Here is a 25,172-nt window from a genome sequence, read left to right as displayed (position 1 = left end):
AAGCACACAATTATTTCCGTAAATTCACAGCGTGTTGTGATGTGATCATCACCTTTTCCCTACCTGGTGGTGACACTGGAGACTGAACTCAGCCTCATGCTTGTTAGACCCTCTGAGACTGGCCACACCCCCAGCCTGTGGCAGACTGATTTTAAAACATTTCCATTATCCAAAAAAGATCTGTGCTCATGTGTAGATAGACTTCTTCATTCCAGTCCACAGTCCTTGACAACCATTAATCAATCTATTTCATCTCAATGAATTTATTTGAGCTATTTTATATAATCAGATTATATGTGGGTTTTTGTTTTGTTTTGTTGAGACAGTGTCGCTGTGTAATCTGGGCCAGCCTGGAACCCTCTCCTGTTACAGCCTTCTGAAGGCTGGGAGTGTAGATGTGAGCTATTACACCTAGCTGCCATGAGTGGTCTGTCCTGCCTGCTTGCCTTCTTCCAGTCTGTCTAATGCTTCATCAGCAATGTTGTAGGGCACAGGGCACGCTAGTAACTAGATCCTTTCTGTTGAGCCTTGTGTGTGGTTGGTGTGTTCCAACTGAGGGACATGGAGATGCTTTCCACATCTGACTTTTCTGAACACTCCTGCTATAAACATACGTATGCATGTTTCTGTGAGGCACATGTTTTAGTTTGCATGCATGTACAGTACTTGTAGACAAGTAGATTGCCTGACCACATAGCAAATCTTTCTTCTAAGTGGCTCACTAATTTGCATTTCTGTCTGTAGTGTAGGAAGGCTCTACCTCTTCCACATCCTCAATGCCCATTACTCCCTTTTATTACCCAGGCTAGCTCTTGTGAAGAGGCACTTCCTTCAGATTTACATTTTACATCCCCAATACGTAAATGATACTAAATGATGTGTGCTGCTCAGTCACTCCTATATCTGCTTTGGTGAAAATATCTATTAAATACTTGCCCTTTTGGATCTTTTATTTTACTCCCCAGTCCTTGGCTTTTGTTTTTTTGAGACAGAATCTCATATATTCCCGGCTGGCTTTGAAATTACTAAATAGCTAAGGGTAACCTTGAACTCCTAATCCTCTGTCACCACCTCCAAAGTCCTGGAATTGCAAACATATGCTACCACATCCAGTTCATCTTATATTTTTCTTTAAACTTTTCATTTGTGTGTGTGTGGGGCATACTTTGCATACATGAGTGTCTGCACCACACGGATACCTGATGCCCTTGGAGGCCAGAGGAGGACGTCAGAGACTCCAAGAACTGGAGCTTCATGGAAATTGAAACTGACATCTCTACAAGAGCAGCCAGTGCTCATAACCACTGAGCCCTCTCTTCAGCCCCTTTTATTTGTTAATTGCACTTAAAATTGTACATGGAGGATTCCGAGCAGGATTCCTATAAACTTTCTGTACCATCTGGAGAATGTTCTATGATGGCTGTTATTTAAGTTTCTAATGAGTGAGCTTATTAGACATGCAGCAAGCAAAAGGAAAGGAGTAACAGTAGCAGGTAGATAAAAGCAGCAGATGGACAGACAGCAACACATCACACCAGTTTACAACGTTCAGCGGAGAAGAGTGACCTGATGGAAGAGCAAACCAAACCCAGGTGTGGTAGTCATGCCTTTAATTCCAGCCTGAGGCAGGTGGATCTCATGTCTGAGACTACTCTGATCTAGAAAGCTCCAGGCCAGCCAAGACTACACAGTGTGACCCTGTCTCATCTCCCACCATCATCTCCCCCCTCCCACTTCAAAAGGGAAAGCAAACAAACCATGGAAGCATCATCCAATCAGGGCTTGCAACATCATGCAGAAATCAACTAAAGAAGCTGAGGCTCTCTCTCCATGTTTGAGTTTGCAGCTTGCCTTTCCACTGCTTGTGTTTTTATACCACGGGATGAACATTGACATCTGCTGGAGACAATTCCCCTTTAGCTGTTCTCAGGGGCAGGATGTGTTTACCCTTGTGGTATTTTGTTGTTGTTGGTTCTCCCTGTGGGGAAACCAGTGGCCCTGCCTGCCCCAGGACAGGGAGTTTTGAAGGCACCAAGGGAATATCTCAAGCCCCCCCCCCCAGTCTTCACTCAAAAGTCTTAAGGACCAAGTGACCCGAAGGTGACCTACACTGCAAATACCTTGCAGGGATTATCACAGGGTTTCTCTGTAGCTCTGGAGCCTGTCCTAGAACTCGCTCTGTAGACCAGGCTGGTGTTGAACTCACAGAAATTAAAAAGTTTTTTGTTTTGTTGTGAGATAACATCTCAGCATGTCTCACAACATAGCCCAGGCTGCTCCAGAACTTGCTATGTAGCTTGGACCATTTTGAGCATGAGATTATCCAGCTGCAGGCCCTCAAATGCTGGAATTATACACACATGACACTACATCTGGCTATATAAAAGTTCTTTATCCGAAAAGGAATTTGTAAATATTTTCTGACAAGCTGTGATTTTGTTTTGCTTTTTTTATCTTCATGTTGGCTTATCTGGGGACCCACTGGATTTAATGTTAATAAGCTCCAATTGACTTAACAGGGTTCCTTTTGACTATGGTTTCAATACTCAGTTAAAAACTTGTGTCAAGTCAGACACAGTGGTGCCTTTAGATTATTTGAAAAGAATAATCAAAGAATAATCCATTAGATAGATGGACAGATAGATGATAGGCATGGTGTGTGCATCCCACCAAATTTGAGGACCATTCATATTATTTTAATCACTGAGGCTTGTTTTCTGGTCTAGCATATGGCTGATCTTGGAGCAAGGCCCAGGTGTGCTTAAGAGGTACATGACTACACCTTTTTAAGGGGTGGAACTGATTGACAGTTTAAAAACCTGCTGTGAATTTACTGATTTTCTGTGGAGTGACTCTACTCATTATTGAAAATGAGATACTGGACTCTAATTAAAATTTTATATGTTTATTCGTGTGTGTGTGTGTGTGTGTGTGTGTGTGAGAGAGAGAGAGAGACACACATGTGGAGGTTAGAGGATAAGCTATGAGAATCAGCATCCCTATCTATAAGGAAGGTTCTAGGGAATTGAACTCAGGTTGTTGTTAGGTACTGTAAAAGGCACGTCCTTGCTGGATACTATATAGCCTAGGCTGTCCTAGGTTTTTCAAGACAAGATTTCTCTGTATTGTTTTGGAACCTGTCCTGGAACTAGCTCTGTAAACCAGGCTGGCCTGGAACTCACAGAAATCCACCTGCCTCTACCTCCTAAGTGCTGGGAGTAAAGGTGTGCTCCATCACTGCCTGGCAACAACATAGTTTTTGTGGGTTTGTTTTTTGTTTATTTTATTTTATTTTATTTTATTTTTTGAGACAAGTAGACCTGGCTGTCCTGAGACTTGGTATATAGACCAGGCTGGCCTTGAAGTAACATAGACCCACCTGCCTCTGTCTCCTGAGTGCTGGGATTAAAGATGTGTGCCACCATATCTGGCCTAACTATATAGTTTTATAATTATTTCTTTATCTTGCTGGGTAGTGCCACAAACTCATGTGGCAAAAATCTAAATATCTAATATCAAAATCTAAATATCAAGAGGCATCTTGGAATACAGTTGGGTCATGTGGGCAAAGTCTTACTGTCTTTTACTCTTTTTTTAAATTATTTACTTATTTTTACATGTATGGGTATTTGCCTGCATATACATTTATGCATCCTGTGTATGCAGTGCCTGTGGAAGCCAGAAGAGGGCATCAAATCCTTTGGAACTAGAGTTTACAGAAGGGTAAAAGCTGTCATGTGGGCGTGGGGAATCAAATTCTGGGTCCTCTGGAAGAGCTGGCAGTGCTCTTAAACATTGAGCAACCTTTCCAGCCCACTCCACTCCTGTCTATCCTGAAACTCACTCTGTAAAACAGGCTGGTCTCAAACAATGAGACCCACCTGCCTCTGTCCTCCCAAGGGCTGGGATTAAATGAGTGCACCCCATCTGCTATCCACAGCTCATCATCAGCCACCTTTACTGTTAAATGGTCTTGACATTTTTTAGAGCAGCTTTAGGTTTTGAGTGGGGTGGGAAACAACAGAGTTCTTGTATACATCTCCATAGTTTTCTCTTATTAGTATCTTACATTAGTGGGCCCATGAATAGTTCCGTGGTTGAGAGCATTACCCTATCTTCCAGAGAAACCTAGTTTGATTCCTAGCACCCACTTGGTCACAACAAAAGGATTCAGCTATAAAGGTATTTTCTTAATTGGTGATTAATGGGGGGGGGGCAACCCATTATGGGTGGTGCCATCCCTGATCTGATAGTCCTCAGTTCTATAAGAAAGTAGGTTGAGCAAGCCATGAAGAGCAAGCCAGTAAGCAGCATCCCTCCATGGCCTCTGCATCAGCTCCTGCCTTCTGGTTTCAACCCTGCTTGAGTTCCTGTCCTGACTTCTTTCAATGATGGACTATGATGTGGAAATGTAATAAACCCTTTCCTCTCCAGCTTGCTTTTGGTCATAGTGTTTCATCGAAGCAATAGAGACCCTAACTAGGACAATCTTTTTAATACATACATATCTCACATTAGTATGTACACTCATTATATTTAAGAAGCCAAAGTTGAAGCCAGGTGTGGTTGCTCATACTTGTAATTCAGTATTTGAGAGGTAAAGGCAAGAGAACCCAGAGTTCAAGGCCAGCCTTGACTACACAGCAAATTGGATCTCATCTTAAGAACCAAAAAGAAAAGGGAAAGAAAAAAGAATCCAACAAAGGCACATTATTATTAACTAAATTGCATAATATATTCAGACCTCCTGGTCCTCACCTACTACCCCTTTCTGCTCTGGTTGTGAGCGCCACATTACCTTGAGTTGTCACATCTGCTTAGCCTCCTCTTAGCTGCTAGAGTACAGCCAAGGACATCTGTCATTCGAGAGCTGGGGATGTGGAAATAGGTGGGTCCTTGGGGCTTTCTGGCCAGACAGTGTCACTGGCTTCACAAACTCTGGGTTCAGAACAGACCTCTGATTCAAAAACTAAAGTACAGCTGGGCATGGTGACACATGCCAGGTAATGGTGTCAAACACCTTTAATCCAGCATTCTGGAGGTAGAGGCAGGCAGGTCTCTGTGAGTTTGAGGCCAACTAGGTCTACATTTCTAGTTCTAGGCCATTCAGGAGACCTTGTATTAAAAAAATGTTATTACTTCCCCCACTTTTGCTGTGGAACAATTTTTGTACACTATAAATGTGCATTGCTCTCATTGTTAATAAAAAGCTAGTCAGGAGGAGACTGGGTGAGACAGCCTGATACAGAAAAAATTCTGGGAGGAAGAAGGGCAGAGTTAAGAGGTCACCCAGAGGGAGCAGGAGATTAATATGCCATGTTAATAGAGGCACTGCTGAGTGGCAGAGTATAAATAAGAAATATGGGTTAATTTGAAATGTAGGAGCTAGTTAGTAATAAGCCTGAGCTATTGGCAGAGCACTTACAATTGGCAGAGCCTCTGCTTGGTTGGGGAGCAGGTGGTCAGGATAGGAGACATCTGCCTACACCCTTTCTTTTGGTGGAAGTAATCTTTGGAGGTAAGTCTATATACACAGCCTATAAGCAAGCAGCTACTGATCTTGTAGAGTAGAGTATCTACATGTTATTTTCCATTCTTGTGCATTGGAGGTTTGTCTCTTCTTCCTCAAGTATTTAGTCATTATCTATGCTAAGGTGAGATCTTACCTTTGGCTAATGACTATAAAATCTAATGCTATTAAACTTTTCTGATGGATATTTATCCTGTATGCATTCATTAGTTAAGGCTAAGTTTCTTAGGCTTAAACATGGACACAGCGCAATATAAAAGAAGAAATGTAACTCTGTTCTTTTGTTTTTATGTTTTTCTTCCAGTGGCTAGAGGTACTCTCTGGAAAGCTTGGAAGGAACGCGTTGTAAAGCGGCCTGCCACAGCCCATGCTTTAAGACCAGATCAGATGATTTGTGACCAATTTGCGTTAAATAATAAGATCTCAGAGATACAAGACATGCTACAAGAACTCATCAGCACAGCCATGTTCAGCAAACTGGAAAACAACGCCATTAAATATATATCAGCAACGGTGCTGAACCTCTCCAAAGCCCTGAGCACAGTCAATGAGGAACTGAAACTTATGAACGCTCATATTAGCAACATAATTGTGAGTGAAGAACAAGAAACAGAAAGAGACTTCTCACAGAAGATCTTTCAAGAACTCAGTGAAGAAAATGACATACTTCAACAGAAACTTAAAGATGCTGAAGAAAAGTGTGACCAGCTTATTCGATTCAAAAATTTTCTAGGACGACAACTCTTGTTCCCAACGCCCTTGAGACCATTAGTTGCGATGTCTCCACAGGCACCCATAGACAAAGATATTGACCCGGGGGAGATTGACAATCTTTTAAGCAAAGAGCTTGAAAAGATTATAGATGAGTCCCAGACGAAGGGGGTCAGAGCTACTGCAGTAAAGTGGGACTCGACTATGACTTTTGTAGCCCAAGGTGAAAGGGCTCCAGACACAGCTAAGCAGCAAGCTGAGGATAAGGCTGATCATGGCCAGAAGCAGCAGCTCCTCCCAAGTCTACAGCTATCTGAGGACTGGGACACAGATCTGGATAAGGAGGAGGAAAAGAGTTTCCTGGAGATCAAGTCTAGTCAATACTCTGATCTACAAGCACTGGACATGAAGAGAAAAGAAGGCAAACCAAAGGGCCAAGAGGTCAAGAGTACAGCAAGTAGTATGTGGGAACGACTCAAGAAGGGCAGATCAGAGTACTCACTTGGAAAAAGCCCAGTTTCATCAGAGGTTAAAATAGATCCCACTGTTATGCTAATAGAAAAGGCAGAAGAAGCACCCAAGATAATCCAGCCTGAGAGTACTCCAGAGCCACACAAAGAAGCAAAAGGGAAAAAACCCGTACCTGGAAGAACAGAAGAAATGCCAGGCACCACAAAACAACGCAGTAAATTACTGCCCAGGACCCCTAAACATACTTCAGTAAGTCCTGATACCAAACGTGAACAAAGTAATCTGGAATCATTTCAAAGAGCCATATTGGCTTTCCTAAGAGAGAAAATTAATAATGTAGGAAAGGCTATTGATCCGAAGAGTATACAGGAGGAGGAGTTGTTAGGGAAAGCAGAAATTGAAAAATTAAACACCATAAAGGCAAAAATGGAGGAATATTTCCAAAAAGTGGCTGAAACTGTGACTAAAACCTTGAGGACATACAAAGATGCAAAAGGGGGACAATTTAAAGACATATTTGGCAAACAAAAGTTACCCTCTGTCACACCACAGCTGTTTCCTAAGCAGGCATCAGTCAGTAGTACCAAGTCTGAAATTAGCAACTTTCTCTTAAGTGAGATGACAGACCCAGTGATTAGGAAACTAGTACAAACACTCTTAGATGAACTAGAGAGTGATGGAGACAGGATGACAGGTGAAAGGCAAGAGCAACAAAAGCAGGAAGAAGATGCTTGGAGGGAAGAGCAAAGACAAAAGCTGGAGGAGTGGAAACAGGCTCAGGTCGTTCGGGTGAGAGAGGAGACTGATAAGGACAGGGTGAAGGCAGTGAAAGATGCAGAAGATGGTCAGAGGCTGAAAGGGAGCAAACTAAAACAAAAGACGGAATCAAAGCCTAAAGACCTAATGAAAACAATCACCCATACTGCAATGGCGCTAACACCCAGGTGGATGAAAGACCTGAAACCTCAGATTAGTCAAGTACAGTTATTCCAAGTGGATCTTGATGCAATGGAGAGCTTCGATGGAAAGCAAGCCCCTTCTTCCAGGACTCGCCTTGTTTCTGCAAAGCCCCTCCTAATGCCTGTCCCTCAGCAGGCCCAGATAAGAGGTCCTGAGGCATCTCAGATATCAATGGCATCCTTAATCCCTGAGCAGATAGATGCTTTGCGTGGTCCCCTTGTTTATGAACACGGGACAGAAGTGCAGATCCCTCCTCCCACAGCAGAGCAGGGGCAAGAATTAGGGACTCAGCTCAGAGTTTCTAGGATCCTTGAGCAGACACTGACATCAGAAAAACCAGAGGCAATGCAAGTCCCCCAAACAACTGCTGAACAAGTACAGATATCTGGGGCCACTGTTATCCAAAAAACAGTTCCAACTCTCCAACCGATTCAAGTAAAAGACATTACTCTCACCTCTCAACTGGCCCTGGATCAAGGGATCACCCCCACTCCTAAGCCAGTCAAGGAACCAAGGATCACACTAAATCCTCAGCAGGCCCAGGCCCTAGGCATCACTCTTACCCCTGAACAGGCCAAGGCCCAGAGGATCAGTCTGACCCTTCAACAGGCTCAGGCCCTAGGGCTCACTCTTACTCCTGAGCAGACCAAGGAACAAAGGATCAGTCTGACCCCTCAACAGGCTCAGGCCCTAGGGCTCACTCTTACTCCTGAGCAGACCAAGGAACAAAGGATCAGTCTGACCCCTCAACAGGCCCAGGCCCTAGGGCTCACTCTTACTCCTGAGCAGACCAAGGAACAAAGGATCAGTCTGACCCCTCAACAGGCCCAGGCCCTAGGGCTCACTCTCACCCCTCAGCAGGCCCAGGCCCTGGGACTCACTCTCACTCCTGAGCAGACCAAGGCTCAGAGGGTCAGTTTGACCCCTCAACAGGCCCAGGTCTTGGGGATGTCTCTCACCCCTCAGCAGGCCCAAGCACAAAGGAGTAGTCTGACCCCTGAGCAGGCTGAGGCCCTGGACATATCTCTCACCCCCGAGCAGGGGGTTATTCTCACCCTTGAGCAGGCCCAGGCCCTGGGGCTCACACTCACCCCTCCTCAGCTCAAGACTCAAAGGGTCATTCTGACCCTTGAGCAGGCTGAGGCCCTGGGGCTAACAGTCACCCCTCAGCTGGCTCAAACACAGGAGATCACTATCACTTTAGAGGAAGCCCAGGCCCTCGGGATTGATCTCACCTCTCAGAAGCTCAAGGTTCAGAGCATCAGTCTGACTCCTCAGCAAAGCCAGGCTCTGGAGATGACTCTCACTTCAGAGCAGGCCCAAGCAAAGGGGATTATTCTCACCCTTGAGCAGGCCCAGGCCCTGGGGCTCACACCCACCCCTCAGCAGGTCAAGACTCAAAGGGTCATTCTGACCCCTGAGCAGGCTGAGGCCCTGGGGATCGCTCTCACTCCTGAGCAGGCCCAGGCCCTGGGGCTAACAGTCACCCCTCAGCTGCCCCAAACACAGCAGATCACCATCACCCTGGAGGAAGCCCAGGCTCTGGGGATTGATCTTACCCCTCAGCAGCTCAAGGTTCAGGGCATCAGTCTGACTCCTCAGCAAGGCCAGGCTCTGGGGATGATTCTCACTCCAGAGCAGGCCCAAGCAAAGGGGATTACTCTCACCCTTGAGCAGGCCCAGGCCCTGGGGCTCACACCCACCCCTCAGCAGGTCAAGACTCAAAGGGTCATTCTGACCCCTGAGCAGGCCCAGGACCTGGGGATCGCTCTCACTCCTGAGCAGGCCCAGGCCCTGGGGATTGATCTCACCCCTCAGCAGGTCAAGACTCAAAGGGTCATTCTGACCCCTGAGCAGGCTGAGGCCCTGGGGATTGATCTCACCCCTCAGCAGATCAAGACTCAAAGGGTCATTCTGACCCCTGAGCAGGCTGAGGCCCTGAGGATTGATCTCACTCCTGAGCAGGCCCAGGCCCTGGGGCTAACAGTCACCCCTCAGCTGGCCCAAACACAGCAGATCACCATCACCCTGGAAGAAGCCCAGGCTCTGGGGATTGATCTTACCCCTCAGCAGCTCAAGGTTCAGGGCATCAGTCTGACTCCTCAGCAAAGCCAGGTTCTGGGGATGATTCTCACTCCAGAGCAGGCCCAAGCAAAGGGGATTATTCTCACCCTTGAGCAGACCCAGGCCCTGGGGCTCACACCCACCCCTCATCAGGTCAAGACTCAAAGGGTCATTCTGACCCCTGAGCAGGCCCAGGACCTAGGGATCGCTCTCACTCCTGAGCAGGCCCAGACCCTGGGGATTGATCTCACTCCCAAACAAGTTCAATTACAGGAGATCAGCCTCAGTTCTGAGGAGGCCCAGGCCCTAGGACTCATACTCACCCCTCAGCAGGCCCAGATAAAGAAGATCTTTCTCACCCCTCAGCAGGCCCAAGCACTGGGCATCACTCTTACACCTGAGCAGACCAAAACCATGAAGATCAGTCTGACCCCCTATCAGGCCCAGGTCCTAGGGATCACCCTCACTTTTGAGCAGGCCAAAGCACAGAGGATCAGTCTGACCCCTCAGCAGGCCCAAGCCCTAGGGATCATTCTATCCCCTGAGCAGGCCCAGGCCTTGGGGATAGCTCCTACCCTTCAGCAGACTGAAGCCTTGGAAATCACTCTTACCCCTGAGCAGGATCAGGCACTGAAGATCAGTCCCACCCCTGAGCAGATCCACACCTTGGGGCTCTTTCTCAGCCCACAGCAGGCTTGGGACCTGGGAATAACTCTTACCGCTAGACAAGCCAAGGTACAGAAGATCTGTCTGACCCTTGAGCAGGCCCAGGCCCTGGGAGTCACCTTCACCCCTGAGCAGACCAAGGCACAGAAGATCAGTGTGACCCCTCAGCAGGCCCAGGCCCTAGGCATCATTCTCACCCCTGTGCAGGCCGAGGCCCAGAGGATCAGTCTGACTCTGGAACAGGCTCAGGCCCTGGGGCTCACCCTCACCCCTGAACAGACCCAGGCCCTGGGGATCATTCCCACTCCTTCACGGTTACAGATACTGGGTATGGATGCCCCATTAACCTATAAACAGGTAGAAGCACTAAGGGGCCTTCCTACTACAGAGCCAATTCAGACCCTGAAAATCCCTATTATTCCAGAGACTATTCGGACACCAAAACCAACTGTTGCTTCTAAACAGACCCAGACAATTGAAATCCCACTAACTATGCAGTGGTCCCAGATATTGGGAGTTCCACTTCCACAGAGACAGGGCAAGGTGCTGGGGATCACTCTCACACCAGGGCAGACCCAGGCATTTGAGCAAGCCCAGGCATTGCAAGCTCCCCTCACACCCATGCAGGCCCTGTTGCTGGGCCAACTTGGTCTAGGAGAGACACAAACATTAATATTCACTATCACACTTGAGAAAGCCCAGGATTTGGGTGTCACTTTTACCCAGGAACAAACTCAGGCAGAAGCTATCACCCTCACCTGTGAGCAGGTGGCAGCATTAGAAGATGCTCTCACTGAAGAACTGGCCTGGAAATGGGGGGTTTTAACCACATCAGAAAATGTTCAAGAAGCATCACCAGGAATCGCTGATTATCAGCCAGCTCAAGCATTTCAAATTCCTCTTACCTTGGAAAAGCCTGCGACACTGGTTCCTTCTGACAAACTATTACAACAATTGCAGAAATTAAGGCCTTCTTTTAGCCAAGCCCCACTTTCCCCTAGGATGAGCCTAGGAACAAGCATTCGTCCCGACTTTGAGAAGCTTGAAGAAGCACGAATCTCTCCTACCTACAAACAGATTCCAGCCCACAGAGGTCAAGTCACTTCCACACAGCTTCCAACACCAGAAGGTCCTCCTACCCCAAGGCAGCTCCCAACACCTGGGGCTCCTTCCACTCCAGGGCTACCCCCTGGTCCTTGGAATTTCTTCAAACCTGGGGACACTTGGCCACCTCTAATACCAGAAGCCCTCGTTGCCCACAGAAAGACCACCCCACTGCCTATATCTGGAGTCCCACCCACCTCTGGAGAGTTTCCAGGACTCTTTGTTTCTGGAGTCTCTGGTGTCCCCAGGGAGCTCCTAATGTCCAGAATCTTCCCCTCCCAGCCTCCAGTCATCCAAGAGCAAGCACCTTACAGGCAGACCTACTCTACCCCTGAACAGCAAAGGCCATCACTGACCATTCCTGAGCAAGAATTCCCTCTAAGAACAACTCCAGTCCTAGTTCCTCGACCCACAACAGAGGCCCTCCCAGTCCCTGGGAGACCTCAAAGAATCTCTCCCCCTTCGGTCTCTCAGAAAAGGTCAGAAGCTGTTTCCCCTCCAAAACCTGAAACTGCTGCTCTGGGCTTTGAGGTCACACCGGCTCCTTTCCGTGTAGAGCAGCTCAGAGTGTCAAAGGTTTCTGACACTTCAGAAAAAACCCCGGTACCCCAAGGTTCTTCTGGACTGAAGTCCCCTCCGTCACTACTGTCTCTTACCACTCAGCTCTCCCAAACATCACAGACCTTACCTTCTGAATGGAGCCAAAAACCACAGCTCCCCCCTATAGACAAGCGCTGGATACTAACCCCAGTTTCTGGCACAAGGAAAGCCAAGATCAGGGAGTCCCCTCTCACTGCCCAGCACCCTGAAGATAGATATGTTGTCGATGTGGAGGCTCAAAGGAAAAACCTGGTTATATTAAATCAGGCACAAACTTCTGGACTCCCTTCACAGTACCACACCATTGCCAGGAATCTCATAATTGAATTGCTCCATTTGAATACAGTTCGCCTGGGGTATCTGTTCCGCAAGTATGTTGCCTATAGGCTGATCCAGCTTGCCAGGTAAATATAATTATTATACATACAACTTTCTGGTACAGTCCTGATAGTTAAACACCTTCCATCACTGCCTACAATTCTAGTTCATGTTTGTCAGGCCACATGCTCTAAATTGTTTTAGTTTTTATTTTATGTGTATGGGTATTTTGTTTGCATGCATATCTTTGTGTGTGTGTGTGTGTGTGTGCTCAAGGAGGGTGCTGGATCTCCCGAAACAGGGGTTAGTTGTGAGCTATGATGTGAGTGCTAGGAACCAAACCTGAGTCCTCTGGAAGAGCAGCCACTGCTCTTAACCACTGAGCCATCTTTCTAGTCCCAGATCACACACTGTAATTTTCTCATTAAGGATCTGCAAGGTGGAGGTTTAAGATCATAAAAGGAAATCAGCTGTGGTGGCACCAGCTTGTAATTCTACTACCTGGGAGCTGGAGGCAGGAGTGTGTGTGTTTAGCATTCAGGGCTTAGAGGGCATGTGTGGGGGAGTATATGTGTATGTGTTACATGGGGAAGCTAGAGGAGATGGGATTCCAGATGTCTTCCTCTGTCATCCTACACTTACTCTCTCCACCGCATCTCTCACGAAATGGTCACACTAGGCTGGCATGGATGACCCGACCCCTTTCCCTACCAAACTCCACCAATACTGGGATTACAGGCGTGCACAGTATGCCTGGCCTGGTTTACCTATTTATCCTTTTTTTTTTTTTTTTTTTTTTTTTTTTGAGATAAGGCTCACCCTGAAGCCTATGCTGGCATGAAATTCACTGTATAGCCCAGGCTGGCCTCCAACTCTCAGCCTTTTTGCCTCAGCCTCCAGTTGAGTAGGAGCACAGACATGGGCCATCAGACTCAACTCTGCATAAATTCTGAAGTGGGAAATGGCAGGTTATAGACAAGGTGTTACCATAACAACTCTATTGGTTTTTTTTTTAATATCAGAAAAGGCCAGGTCTAGTGGTCTATACCTGCTATTACAACCACTTTAGAAGTAGAGGCAGAAGGACCAGGAATTCAAGGACAATTGTCAGCTACTTAGTGAGTTCAAGGTCATCCTGGACTACATGAGACTGTCTCTAAATTTATCAGTCGATCAATGAATTAAAAGTAGGGGTCTGGTATGGTGGTGCGTGCCTTTAATCTGAGAACTTGGGGTGCAGAATCAAGTAGAACTGAGTTGGAAGCCAGGCTGGTCTACATAGTGAGTTCTAGGACAGCCAGGAGATCTTGTCACAAAACAGAAAACCTTTCTTTGTTTTCCTTGCACATAAGTCTTTGGTTCACATCTTTCTACTATGAGATCTGGGTCTTAGGTTCTGTTTTGTTTTGTTTTTAACCTACCTAGTTACTTGGTCACTACTTATAAAATAATCCACCTAATCTACTGAGGGAATTTCAATATATATCTACTATAAATTCTTTGAGTTTTTTGGTTGTTGAGACAAGATCTTGTGTAATCAGGATGACATATACTCACTATGTAGTCCATGCTGGCTTCAAATTCATGACAACCCTCCTGCCTGAGTGCTGCGGTAACAGCTACCATGCCCAGCTAGCCCTCTTACCTCCCAATTTTTAGAAAATACTTTTAATAGTTTCTGTAATCAAACCCAGATAGATAAACTTTACATATTTACTGTTACCCCTGTACAAGTGGAAAAAAGTTAAATCTAACATTTCTAGATCAATAACACCCAGGCTTTAAAAATGTTTTAGTTTTGTTAAGGCTAAGCTAGTGTTGTCTGCCATCACATTAACATCCCAGCCCTTCTTTTCCTTCAACTTTAATTTATTCTATGAGTATGGATGTTTTGCTTGCATTTACATCCTTGTCCCATGTGCATACCTGGTGCCCACAGAGCTCAGAAGAGGGCATTGGATCCTCTGCAACTGGAGTGACAGATGGTTGTGAGCTGCCATGTGGGTGCTGGGAATCAAACCCATGTCCTGTGCCAGAGTGCTCTTGTCCACTGAGCATCTCCCCAGCCCCTTTCGTATTTAAGGTCTTCTAAATTGTCCAAGCTAGTGTCTTGCTGCTTGTTTCCAAAGCAGCTGAGACTGTTTAAGGTTAATTGCTGGGATTACAGGCATGTCACTAAACTGAGCTGCTGCTGTCCCAGAAAAACTCCTCTTAGTCCTAGTCACCTTCCTCTTCGTGTGTGTGTGTGTGTGTGTGTGTGTGTGTGTGTGTGTGTGTGTGTGTGTGTGTACTGGGATTCCCCCCTTTATTTTAAAGCTTAATTGTCACAACCCAGGCTTCTAATAGCAGATTTCTACAAATGATACACATTTGCAATCACAGCACTCCAGAGGCTAACACAAGAGTTTGGGGCCAGCCTGGTCAACATAGTAAGACCTGTCTTATACAGACAAAATGCCTTAAACTTATTGGTAAGGAAAATAATGGTTTGGGGTGATGCCTGAGTCCTCATTGCAGAGGTGAGTGGTAAAAGGGTGTCCTGCCTGCTTAGGGAGGTGCCTGGGTGTAAGGATCTGTCTGACTTTCTCATAGAACTAAAAAACCAGAAAGAAAACACAAACCATACTCCTAAAAGTAGCTGGAATTATAGGTGAGTGTGAGATTTTGTAGTTATCAAACACTAAAACCTTGATTATCTCCACTAAAAATATAATTTCCCCATCTAAGTATAGTACATGATATCTTTAAATTTTTATCTATATATCTACTTATTCACTAATATGTATGAGTGTTTTACCTACATATTTCTGCATTGTGTGCATACCTGGTACCTATGGAGGCCAGAAGTGGGCACTGGATCCCCTGGAATTGGAATTACAACCAGTTGTGAGATACCATGTGGGTGCTGGGATTCAAACCCAGATCCTCTACAAGAAATCTCTCCAGCCCCAAAGATTTTCTAACTTTTAAACATTCGATGTTTGTGTCTTACCTATGAATTGGTTATTACCTCCAGAACTATGTTTACAAATATTCTGAGGCAAAGCTCAGTGGTAGAACATATGTGTAGCATGTGTGAGGTCCTGGGTTCCATCCCTACACAGCACCACAATTTTTGTTTGTTTGTTCTCCAGACACAGCTTCTCTGTAACAGCCCTGGCTGTCCTGGACTCACACTGTAGACCAGGCTGGCCTTGAACTCACAGAGATCCACCTGCCTCTGCCTCCTGAATGCTGGGATTAAAGGCAAACACCACCACTACCTAGCTCAGAAATTTATTTTTACATGGGAATTAGATAAAGGTTTCATTAAACAAGTCCCCTGCCCCCTCTCATACCTCCTAGTAACTCAGAATGATATAGGAATGGAAAGAAATGGAAGTCAGGTTTGCCAAGGTAAGTTTGGGAACTGTATGGATCTAATTCTTGACTTTTTTTTTCTCTCAAGAATCAACATAACCAAACGATTAAAAAACATCAGAAATACTGGGAAAGGGTATGAGACTCAGAACCTCTACATCATGCTGGACAGAATTGATAACTACCAGAAGAAGGTGATGTGGTTCTGGAGCGAAAAGCAGAAGCAGCTAGAGCAGAGGCGGAAACAGTGCCTATTGTACATGACACAGTTCTTCAGCCAGGTAACTCACCCTCCACACCTGCTCTCCAGCCGAGACAAAAACAAGGTGGTTCTACTTTGTTTGAGACATGATCTCTCTACTACGCAGCTCTGGCTGCCCTGGAACCCACTATGTAGACCAGGCTGTGAAGCATAAACAATAAAAATCCAGAGACGTATACTGGGGCTCAAGTGGAAGAAAAGCAAAGCAGACAAGGCACTAGAGAGCTCTCACCTCTACCAGAGCTAAGACCGAAGGGGGGGGGGGTGATCCTGTCCTCAAAGTGAGTGCAGACTGCAATGCTCCCCACCAAACCTCAGACTGCCCTGAGACTGCACTAAGTTCCTGTCTTATATCCTCTCTAGTGCCGAGTTTAAAAGTGTGTCATCCCAAGTGCTGGGATCACATCACCATCTTCTGGAAGTGAAGTAGCCCAGGTTGGCCTTGAACTCACAGTGATATATCTGCCTCTGTTTCCCAAGTGCTGGGATTAAGGGTGTGGCCACCAGTGCCTGTCCTCTACAGTTAACTAGAGGTGTGTAGCTAACTAGTGGTTTAGCTCTGCACTCTTATCTCCAGGCAAGCTTTATTTATTAGATTACAAATAAAATATCACTACATGGCTGGCCTCTAGACCTCATGAGTGCTGGGAGGTACATGCATGGGTCACCTTTGACCATTGGAAAATACAGATATTTACATTATGGTTCATAACATAACAGTAGCAACATTATAGTTATGAAGTAGAAATTAAAATAATTTTATGGTTGGGGTGTTACCACAATTCAAGGAGCTGTCTTAAAGGTTAGCATCATTAGGAAGGTTGAAAACCACTGGGCTAAAGTCAGGGAAGTCAGAATCCAGGTGTGAAGTATGGGTGTTCAAGGACACAGAAGGGCTGTGGTCACGGTGGAGAAGCAAGTTCAAGGCCACACACAGAGTTTCAGGCCATGGTCTCAGCTCCCAGATCCTCTGAAAGGAGGTGGGTGTGGGCACAGAGCTCTGCTATTGTCTGGAGCAGAGCAGACTTTCCTAATGTTCCTGGCTTTTCCTCTCTTTTTCACACTTGACTTGGTCCAGAAGCCTGAGAAATGATACTGTGCTTTCTCTTCTGTGTCTATTAACTTGTTTTTGTTGTTGGTTTTGTTTCTAGCTTGAAAAAGTGTTTAAACTAAATCTTAGCCACCCTGTGCCGGTGGTCTCCAGCTTTAAGAAGATGCCTGATTTTACCAAATTTCAAAAGCCAGTCTTGGACTTATTAACTGAAGACAACAAAAAAACTGACATTTTCAGAACATTAGGGTATGTAGTAGAACAATCTTTCAATGATAAGTGGTACCTGATGCTTTATTATTTTTTAATTAAAAATATTTTAGTTCTGCCAGGCAGTGGTGGCCCTCACCTTTAATCCCAGGACTCGGGAGGCAGAGGCAGGTGGATCTCTGAGAGTTAGAAGTCAACCTGGTCTACAAAGCTACACAGAGAAACCCTGTCTCAAAAAAAACATGATTTTTTTTTTTTTAGTTCTACCCAAGAGCTTTCCTTTCCCCACAAGAAGAGTGTGGATGTACTTATTTCCTTGGTTAATTCATCAAGGTTTATTGTTTTGTTTGTTTTGAGACAAGATCTCACTGTGTCGTTCTGACTGGCCTGGAATATACAAAGATCCACCTGCCTCTGTCTTCTGAGTGCTAGAATTAAAGCTATTGCCATCATGCCTGGCTTAGCAAGGTTTATTTACACATATTTCTACTTAAATATTTAGCATTTAATTTTGAGTTCCTTTTTTTAAAACGAAGCAAGATGACTTAGCAGATAAATGTGCTCACTGGGCATGTCTTTGTGTCTGAGCTCAAGCTCCAGGACCCACAAAGAGGTGGAAAGAGACAGCCATACTACAGAGTTGTCCTCTGCCCATCTCTCCCTCACCTCTACCCCTTTCTCTTAATAAAATAAAGGTGGGTTTTTGTTTGTTTGTTTGCTCGTTTTATTTGTTTGTTTTTCTGGTTTTTTGAGACAGTGTTTCTCTGTGTAGCTTTGGAAGCTTTCCTGGAACTCACTTTGTAGACAAGGCTGGCCTCTAACTAGATCCTCCGGCCTCTGTCTCTTGAATGCTGGTATTAAAGGTGTATGCCACCACCTGCTGGCTCTATCTCTTTTTTTTAAGAAGGCAAAAGCTTTGGAGGGAAAAGATAAACATGGTCTGTGTACTTTAGGAGGCTAAGAAGGTAGTTTGAAAATGGATGGCTAGGTCACAGTAGTGTTTTGGTAATTACATCAGCAAGTTCTGCTTTTCCCTTATCTCTGTCCAGTGGCATCAGCTAAGGCTCCCTGGGGCATGGACAGGAAAGGAAGCTCATGGGTGTAGAAGAGGAAAGGGAAGAAACATGTGTGTCTCCACTGGCTGTGGAGCTCAGAGGAACTTCATCCTTTACCTTATGCCCTTTGACTCTATAGACAGCAAGCTCAGATGGAGGCTATCTGGAATGCTGACCTGTCCACTTCAAGCTACCCAATAACAGAGAAGACATCCTTGAACACACTCTGGGCCCAGCTGGGTGGGTACCCGGATATTCCCAAGCTGCTGCAGTTAGACATTCAGTGGACCTTCAGAAAATCTCTTGCTTCCATTCAGTCACAGTGAGTAAAGATTTGGGTACTCTGGTAACCAGGTCTCTGGTCCTATCTTCTGTGGTCCTAACTTAACTTTCTCTGCAGCACCGAGGAATAATCAAAGTAAGTATATGATGTGAGTTTAGTTTATACTCACAAAATAGTCCAAACAAATTCAACATTGGTCAATGTTTCCCTTTATAGACCTACAGATGTCATCATTTAATGTCAAACAATGCTAGGGAAGGAGATCAGCTTAGAATTCTGTCCTCTTATTTGTTATTGCTGGTACCAGGCAAAGCATGGGGAGGGGTGCTTTTTAACGTTATGATTCAATAACACTACCTTAAATGCAGCTGGTGGTATCTGCCTGCTTCCCTGGATACTGGGAGGCTGAGGTGGTAAGATCAACTGAGCCCATGAGTTTGACACCAGCCTTGGGCAACACAGTAAAGCCAAGTAAAAAAAAAAAAAAAAAAAAAAAAAAAAAAAAAAAAACATATATATATATGCCAGGAATGGTGGTATAACCTTTAATTCCAGCACTTGGGAGGCAGAGGCAGGAGGATCTCTGAGTTTAAGGCCAACTTGGTCTACAAAGCAAATTCTAGGACAGCCAGGGCTACAAGGTGAGACCTCCTCTCAAAAAACAGACAGAAAACACACAGAGAGCTTAGTGTGGTGGCACGTGTATAGCTCCCACACTGGTGACTTGTGCAGCGTAGGGGTGAGGCACTTTTACGGCTCCATAGTTTGAATTCTGTTGAATCACATTCCCATTTAAACCCTAGGAAATTTCCCAGTTTTGGAGTTTGCATTACCCTTTTTCAAGACAGAGAATAATTTAACATTCTAAATGAAGAATTCAGAAAATTGAACTTCTTTCCCTAAAGTAGTTCCTAAGGGGAGTATAACACAAATTCTAGTTGGTATTAATAATAAAAACCCAGAGACAGATATCAGGGTTAAAGCTGAAGATTGGAGAAGCAAAGCAGCCAGCCACTAGAGAGTCCTCACCTCTCCCAAACCTCAGACTGCATCCGACTGCACTGCTCCTCAGACTCACTGAGCTCCTGTCTCCTCCTGCCTTATATTCTTCCCTAGTGATGGGATTAAAGGCGCAGGATCCCAAGTGCTGACTTCACCTTTGTGTGAGTTCTGCTTCTCTTTTAGACTCTATCAATTTCATGTAGCTCAGGATGACCTTGAACTCACAGAGATTTGTTTGCCTCTGACTTCTGAGTGCTGGGATTAAGGGTGTGCCACCAGTGCCTGGCCTCTATAGCTAACTAGTGTGGCTAGTTTTGCACTCTGATCTTCAGGCAAGCTTTGTTAGATCATAAACAAAATATCACCCCAGGGGAGTTTAATTTGTTTTGGTAAAATCCAGGTCCTGAAGTTCAGATGGCTGTCACCATAAAATAAGACATTTACACCTGGGTATCACTCTATAATCTCAGCATTTGGGAAGCTGAGGCAGGAGAATTTACATAAATTTAGCACTGGTCTAGGCTCAATAGCAAGGCCTTGGCTCCAGAAAAATGAAATGACAGAGTTGGGGATGAAGTGCTTGCCCAGCCTATGTGAGGCCCTGGTTTCAACCCTCAGTGCTGGGAAAGAAAAAAAGATTCTCTAATACAAGGCCGGAGATGTGTCTTAATGGCAGAGTGCTTGCTAGTGTGCCCTGGGCCTGGGGTTCCATCTACAGCCCAGCAAAACAATAACAACAATAAATTATGTATGCAATATAAAAACACAGATCATAGCACATGTCTATTATTCCAATACTCAGTAGACTGAGGTAGGTGGACTAAAACTCTGAGGCCAGCTTTGGCTTCACAGTGAAATCCTGTCTCAAAGGCAAACACGGAGACTGGAGAAATGATTTAGTTGATACAGTGCCTGCCACACCAATAGAGAACCTAAGTTTGTATGGTTAGCCTACTGTTTAATAAATTTGCCTTCTGAAATAAAAATTTGCCTTCTCTCACTAGAATGACAAGATATGAGTGCTGACTGGTCCTGGTGAAATAAACATCCAAAAAGGATGTATAACCTACATTGCTACTCGATTGTTTTGACAAAAATAAAATAAAATAAAGGGAATTCCTAACCTAGTTTAGGTCCCTAGCACACATATAAAAAAGCTGGGCATGGCACCAAATGTTTGTAACCCCAGCATTGAGAGGGAGGGTGAGGAGACAAACAGATCTCTGAATCACTTTAACCAGCCAGCCCATGAATCACCGAGCTCCAGGCTCAGTGACAGATGCTGCATCAAATAACATGTTGAGGAAAGTTTCTTTCCCGCCCAGTCCCACAGCTGTTTAGTCCCAAATAAACACACAGAAGCTTATATTAACTATAAATTGTTTGGCCGATGGCTCAGACTTCTTATTGGCTAGTGCTCTCTTAATTATTAACCTATAGCTATTAATCTATGTATCTCCACATAGCCTTATCTTACTGGAGAATGCCTGGCTATCCTACCTTCCTGGTAGCTACATGGCGTCTCTCAAGACTCACTTTCTGCATCCCTCTCCCAGAATTCTCCTAGTCTGGTAGCCCTGCTAATACTTCCTGCCTGGCTACATCCTGCATGTCCATTGGCCAAAACAGCTTTATTCATCAACCAGTAAGAGAAGCATATATTTACAGAATTCAAAAGGACATCCCACATTAGGTGAGTGATCAAGGAAGACACCTGATCATCAGACTCTGGCTCCACTTATCACACAAAACAAAAATTAAAAACTTTTAAAAAGCAAAACCAGATCATATCTATGACAAATACGTGTGTGTTGTGTGTGTGTGTGTGTACAGAGTACACATGTATGTTAGAGCATATATATGTGAAGAAAAGGAGTTGGCTAGACATGATGACACATGTCCATAGTTCCATTATTTAGGGGTAGAGACAGCATGATCAGTACTCAATGCCATCCTTTGCTACATAGTAAGTTCAATGCCAGCCAGTCTTGAATTTAGAATCCCCTAGGAGGTGTTGGGGCGCATCTTTGGGTGTGTCTGTGTGTGAGGCATTGCCAGAAAGAATTTGATGAGGAGAAACGCCCCCTCACTCACGGGGTCGCCACAGAGCGCCCTCAGCACTCTTTTACCCCTGCTTCCTGGCTCATCACAATGTGAGCCCTGGGAGTTTGTCACTCCCTCCTGGCCCTGATGAACCAAACCTTCTAGAACCACAAGCTAAAGAATATTTCCTCGCCATATATTTTTTTCTAGGTATTTTGGTTGTAGCCTTGGGAAGTAATAAACTAAAACAAAGTTTTCCCCAGCACTCGAGAGACAGAGGCAAGCAGATCTCTGTGAGTTTGAGGCCAGCTTGATCTACAGAGAGTTCCGGGCCAGTCAGGACTACACAGAGAAACCCTGCCTTGAAAATTAAACAACAACAAAAACCAGACAAAAAATACAATCAAAATGCTTTAGGACAAGACATATAAAATTTTCTTTGATTAACATCTGCCTCACTTCCACAGGTCCTGATTCAAGATGGACTTAGTGTAATTGAAAGACTCGCAGAGCATAAACCTTCACGCTCCCACTCAGGAAAGGCAACACCCCAGATCACTCATGAGAAGCGGTCTTGATGTAAAAGCATGAGGTCTTTTACATTCCAAGTGCACTGGGGTCCACAGTCATGTGCCACACAGGGGTAGAGGACTGAGGACCCTGAGTACAGAATTGAGACAGCTTTTATAGGGTTTACAACAAAGCCCGCACATCTTAAACCAATCATCTCATAGCATCCAGTGCCCGCGTGGTGCAGACCAATCAATTTAAATCATCCAAGCCCGGCTTTATAGACCAATCAGTTTTCTATAGCCCCAGAGGTCTGCATTTCCTGTACTCACAGGTCCTGTCGTAAATAGCAAAGAATGTGACCTTTTGCTTACTTACTGCCAGGGGACAGGGTCTGGAATTTAAGGTGTTTAGGGCTTTTTTAGACTTCTAGTTTCCTGGGGTCATTGGAAAGTTAGGCTGTTTTTTTTTTTTCCATCCTTACAGAATCTGTATGGTTTCCTGTTTAGACAGACTTAAGGAATTTCAATTTCTTTCCTCTTTTCTCCTTTCCTCCTTCCCTCTTCTCCCCTTTCATTCACATAACCACATATAGACACATACATATAATTAAAATTATAAAAGGATCTTGTTGGCTGGGGGGATAGCTTTGTTGTAGAATGTTTGTATCTAGCATGCTCAAGGGCTTGAGTTCGATTTCCAGTACCACAAGAAATTAAAATGCCTTGATTTGGATATAGTGTTTGTCATGGTTTCAATGATAAATGTCCCCCATTGACTCAGTCTAAGGGTTTTATGGCCAAAGAGTACCTAAGGCATGCTGCAAAAAGCACACCAAGCAACGGCCTTTAGTGATGAAGATGATTGAAGGTGGGTAGGGGGAGTACCTGGTTCTGGAATGTGGGTGGTTCTTGGTTGACTGACACTCAGACTTTAGAACATTTATTTCCCAGCTGGTGGTTCTTTGGGGGCAGGTTTAGGAGGTACAGCCATGCTGGCAGAAGTCTGTCACTGGAAATGGGCTTTGAGGTTTTACAGCAGACCCTATTTCCTATTACTCTGCTTCATGTGAAGCCCCCTGCCTCTCGCTGCCATGCCTTCCTACTGGGATGAACTCAGCCCTCTGGGAACATAAACCCTTTATAAGTAAACTCTTCCTTTTATAAGTTGTCTTGATCATAGTGTTTTATCAAGACACATTAAAGTAACACATCCAGAAGAAGCTGGGACCAGAGAGAGGGCTGCTCTGTGAAGAACCTGACCATGTTTATTGGTTTGGTTTTGGTTATTTTGAGGAATGTGTAAGACCTTGGAACTTTGAACTAAAAAAGAAAAAAAAAAATGAATGCTTTAAACACTGTTTAAAGGAACGTTCTAGCAAGATCTTGGAAGACAGTAGTGCTGAGAGCAATGTGGACTTCAGAGGTACAGCTTAAGAGGATTCAGACGGGAACAATATTGTTCCCTGGGAAAGAGGCCATTCCTGTGATATTTTCACAGAGAATATAGGTGCCTTCTGCCCTTGCACTAAGAACTTGCCTGTGGTAAAATTGAAAAGCAATGAACTAATTTCTTTGGCAAAGGAGGAACTTCAAGAAAGTTGAAACTGTAGTATGGTTGTTATTAATTTCCTTTATGCCAGTCTGCACTGAAAAAGAGCAAGCAGAACAGAAAGAAAAATGAGACACACAGTTTGGAAAGAAAGACATGCCAGGAAGACTAAGGTTGCATCCAGGGCTTGTGTTACAGAGACTGTGATTGTTTAGAAGATTGGTGGCATTGAGGAGAGGTCTGCTCTGCCCTGTAACAAAGGAAAGGCTTCATCAGGGGCAAGACCATACCTAGCAAAGCTTTCAATTTATGAAAGAGAGCATAGAAGGAAAGCATAGTTCAAGTTCAAACTGGTCTACAGAATGAGTTCCATGACAGGCTCCAATGCTACACAGAGAAACCCTGTCTTGAAAAACGAGAGAGAGAGAGAGAGGGAAGAGAGTTTCTGCTCTTGGAAAACAATAGAATAAAAAGCTGCTGCTAATGTGGTTCAAGAGGGTGGGAGTCCATTCCCAGCTCCAAGATGAACTTGGCAATGTTGTCCATGTGTGTTGGCTTTAGGCATGAAAATGGAAGAGCTAAGGGCTTGCATACAAGTCACAAACATGCATTCCTCTCCATTAGTTTTTGTTTGTTTATATGGAGACAGGATCTCTGATCCTGTTATTTTACAGGATAAATAACAATAATCCTAGTTATTTTAACTTTGGGGTCTGAGCTGGACCTGGTGCCACTCACATGTATTCCAAGCATTCAAGAGACTGAGGATCATGGGTTTTAAGACAACGCAGTAAGACCAAGCAGTGGGGAAAGTGGGAAGGGAGGGGAAAAGAAGAGAGGAGAGTAAGGGAGGAGACGGTAGAGGAGAAGGAGAGGAGAAGAGAGCAGAGGAGAGGGAGGAGGGAAGGGGAGGGGATGAGAGGGAGAGAGGAGGTCTTGATCTACAGATTGAGAACCACAGCTTTATTAGGCTTAGGCAGGAGGATCACAGGTTCAAGGCCAGTTTCAGCTACATAGAGAGCTTGAGGCCGTCCTGAGCAATGTAATATCCTGTCTCAAGAAAGCAAACAAAAAATAAGATGAAGGAGAAAATGAAGTTTGCTTTCCAGTCTAACAGCTCCTAACCACTGCCATGTCCAACCCATCAGTCTCTTCAAACAGCAGTCTGACTTTTTGAATTGCATGGAATTTATTTTCTGGTCAAAGTCAGACATGACATGGCAAGTGAAAGAAGCACCCGGGAAGACACCCATCCATTGTGGAGATAACGTCGGGGCAGGAAGCCCCCCGGTCCTGAGCCAGCACCCAAACTGTGAACTTCATCATGCTTCACAGTTTGGGGTTTGGTTTTGTTTCTCTGCTAGATGGGACAGGAGACTAGAGGAAGTTGCAGTTTGGGACAGCCTCTCCCTCAGGCAGTC

The 25,172-nt window shown here is 45.0% G+C and overlaps 1 protein-coding gene across 1 annotated transcript in view; it reads left to right on the top strand.

Moving 5' to 3' along the window:
- Positions 1-25,172, top strand: part of Fam186a (family with sequence similarity 186 member A) — a 71,660-nt gene that overhangs the window by 15,777 nt on the left and 30,711 nt on the right. Inside the window, exons 4-11 of the mRNA XM_051190158.1 lie at positions 5,835-8,641; positions 8,990-9,061; positions 9,098-10,291; positions 10,544-10,716; positions 11,404-12,510; positions 15,873-16,065; positions 17,198-17,346; positions 18,502-18,684. Of these exons, the coding sequence (XP_051046115.1) occupies positions 5,835-8,641; positions 8,990-9,061; positions 9,098-10,291; positions 10,544-10,716; positions 11,404-12,510; positions 15,873-16,065; positions 17,198-17,346; positions 18,502-18,684 (5,878 nt within the window). The remainder of the gene's footprint in view (positions 1-5,834; positions 8,642-8,989; positions 9,062-9,097; positions 10,292-10,543; positions 10,717-11,403; positions 12,511-15,872; positions 16,066-17,197; positions 17,347-18,501; positions 18,685-25,172) is intronic.

The sequence above is a fragment of the Phodopus roborovskii genome, unplaced genomic scaffold, assembly GCF_943737965.1.
Source record: "Phodopus roborovskii unplaced genomic scaffold, PHOROB, whole genome shotgun sequence".
Classification (NCBI taxonomy): Eukaryota; Metazoa; Chordata; class Mammalia; order Rodentia; family Cricetidae; genus Phodopus; species Phodopus roborovskii.
The sequence above is the reverse complement of the archived record's forward strand: the minus strand, read 5'-3'. Positions and strand labels throughout refer to the sequence as shown.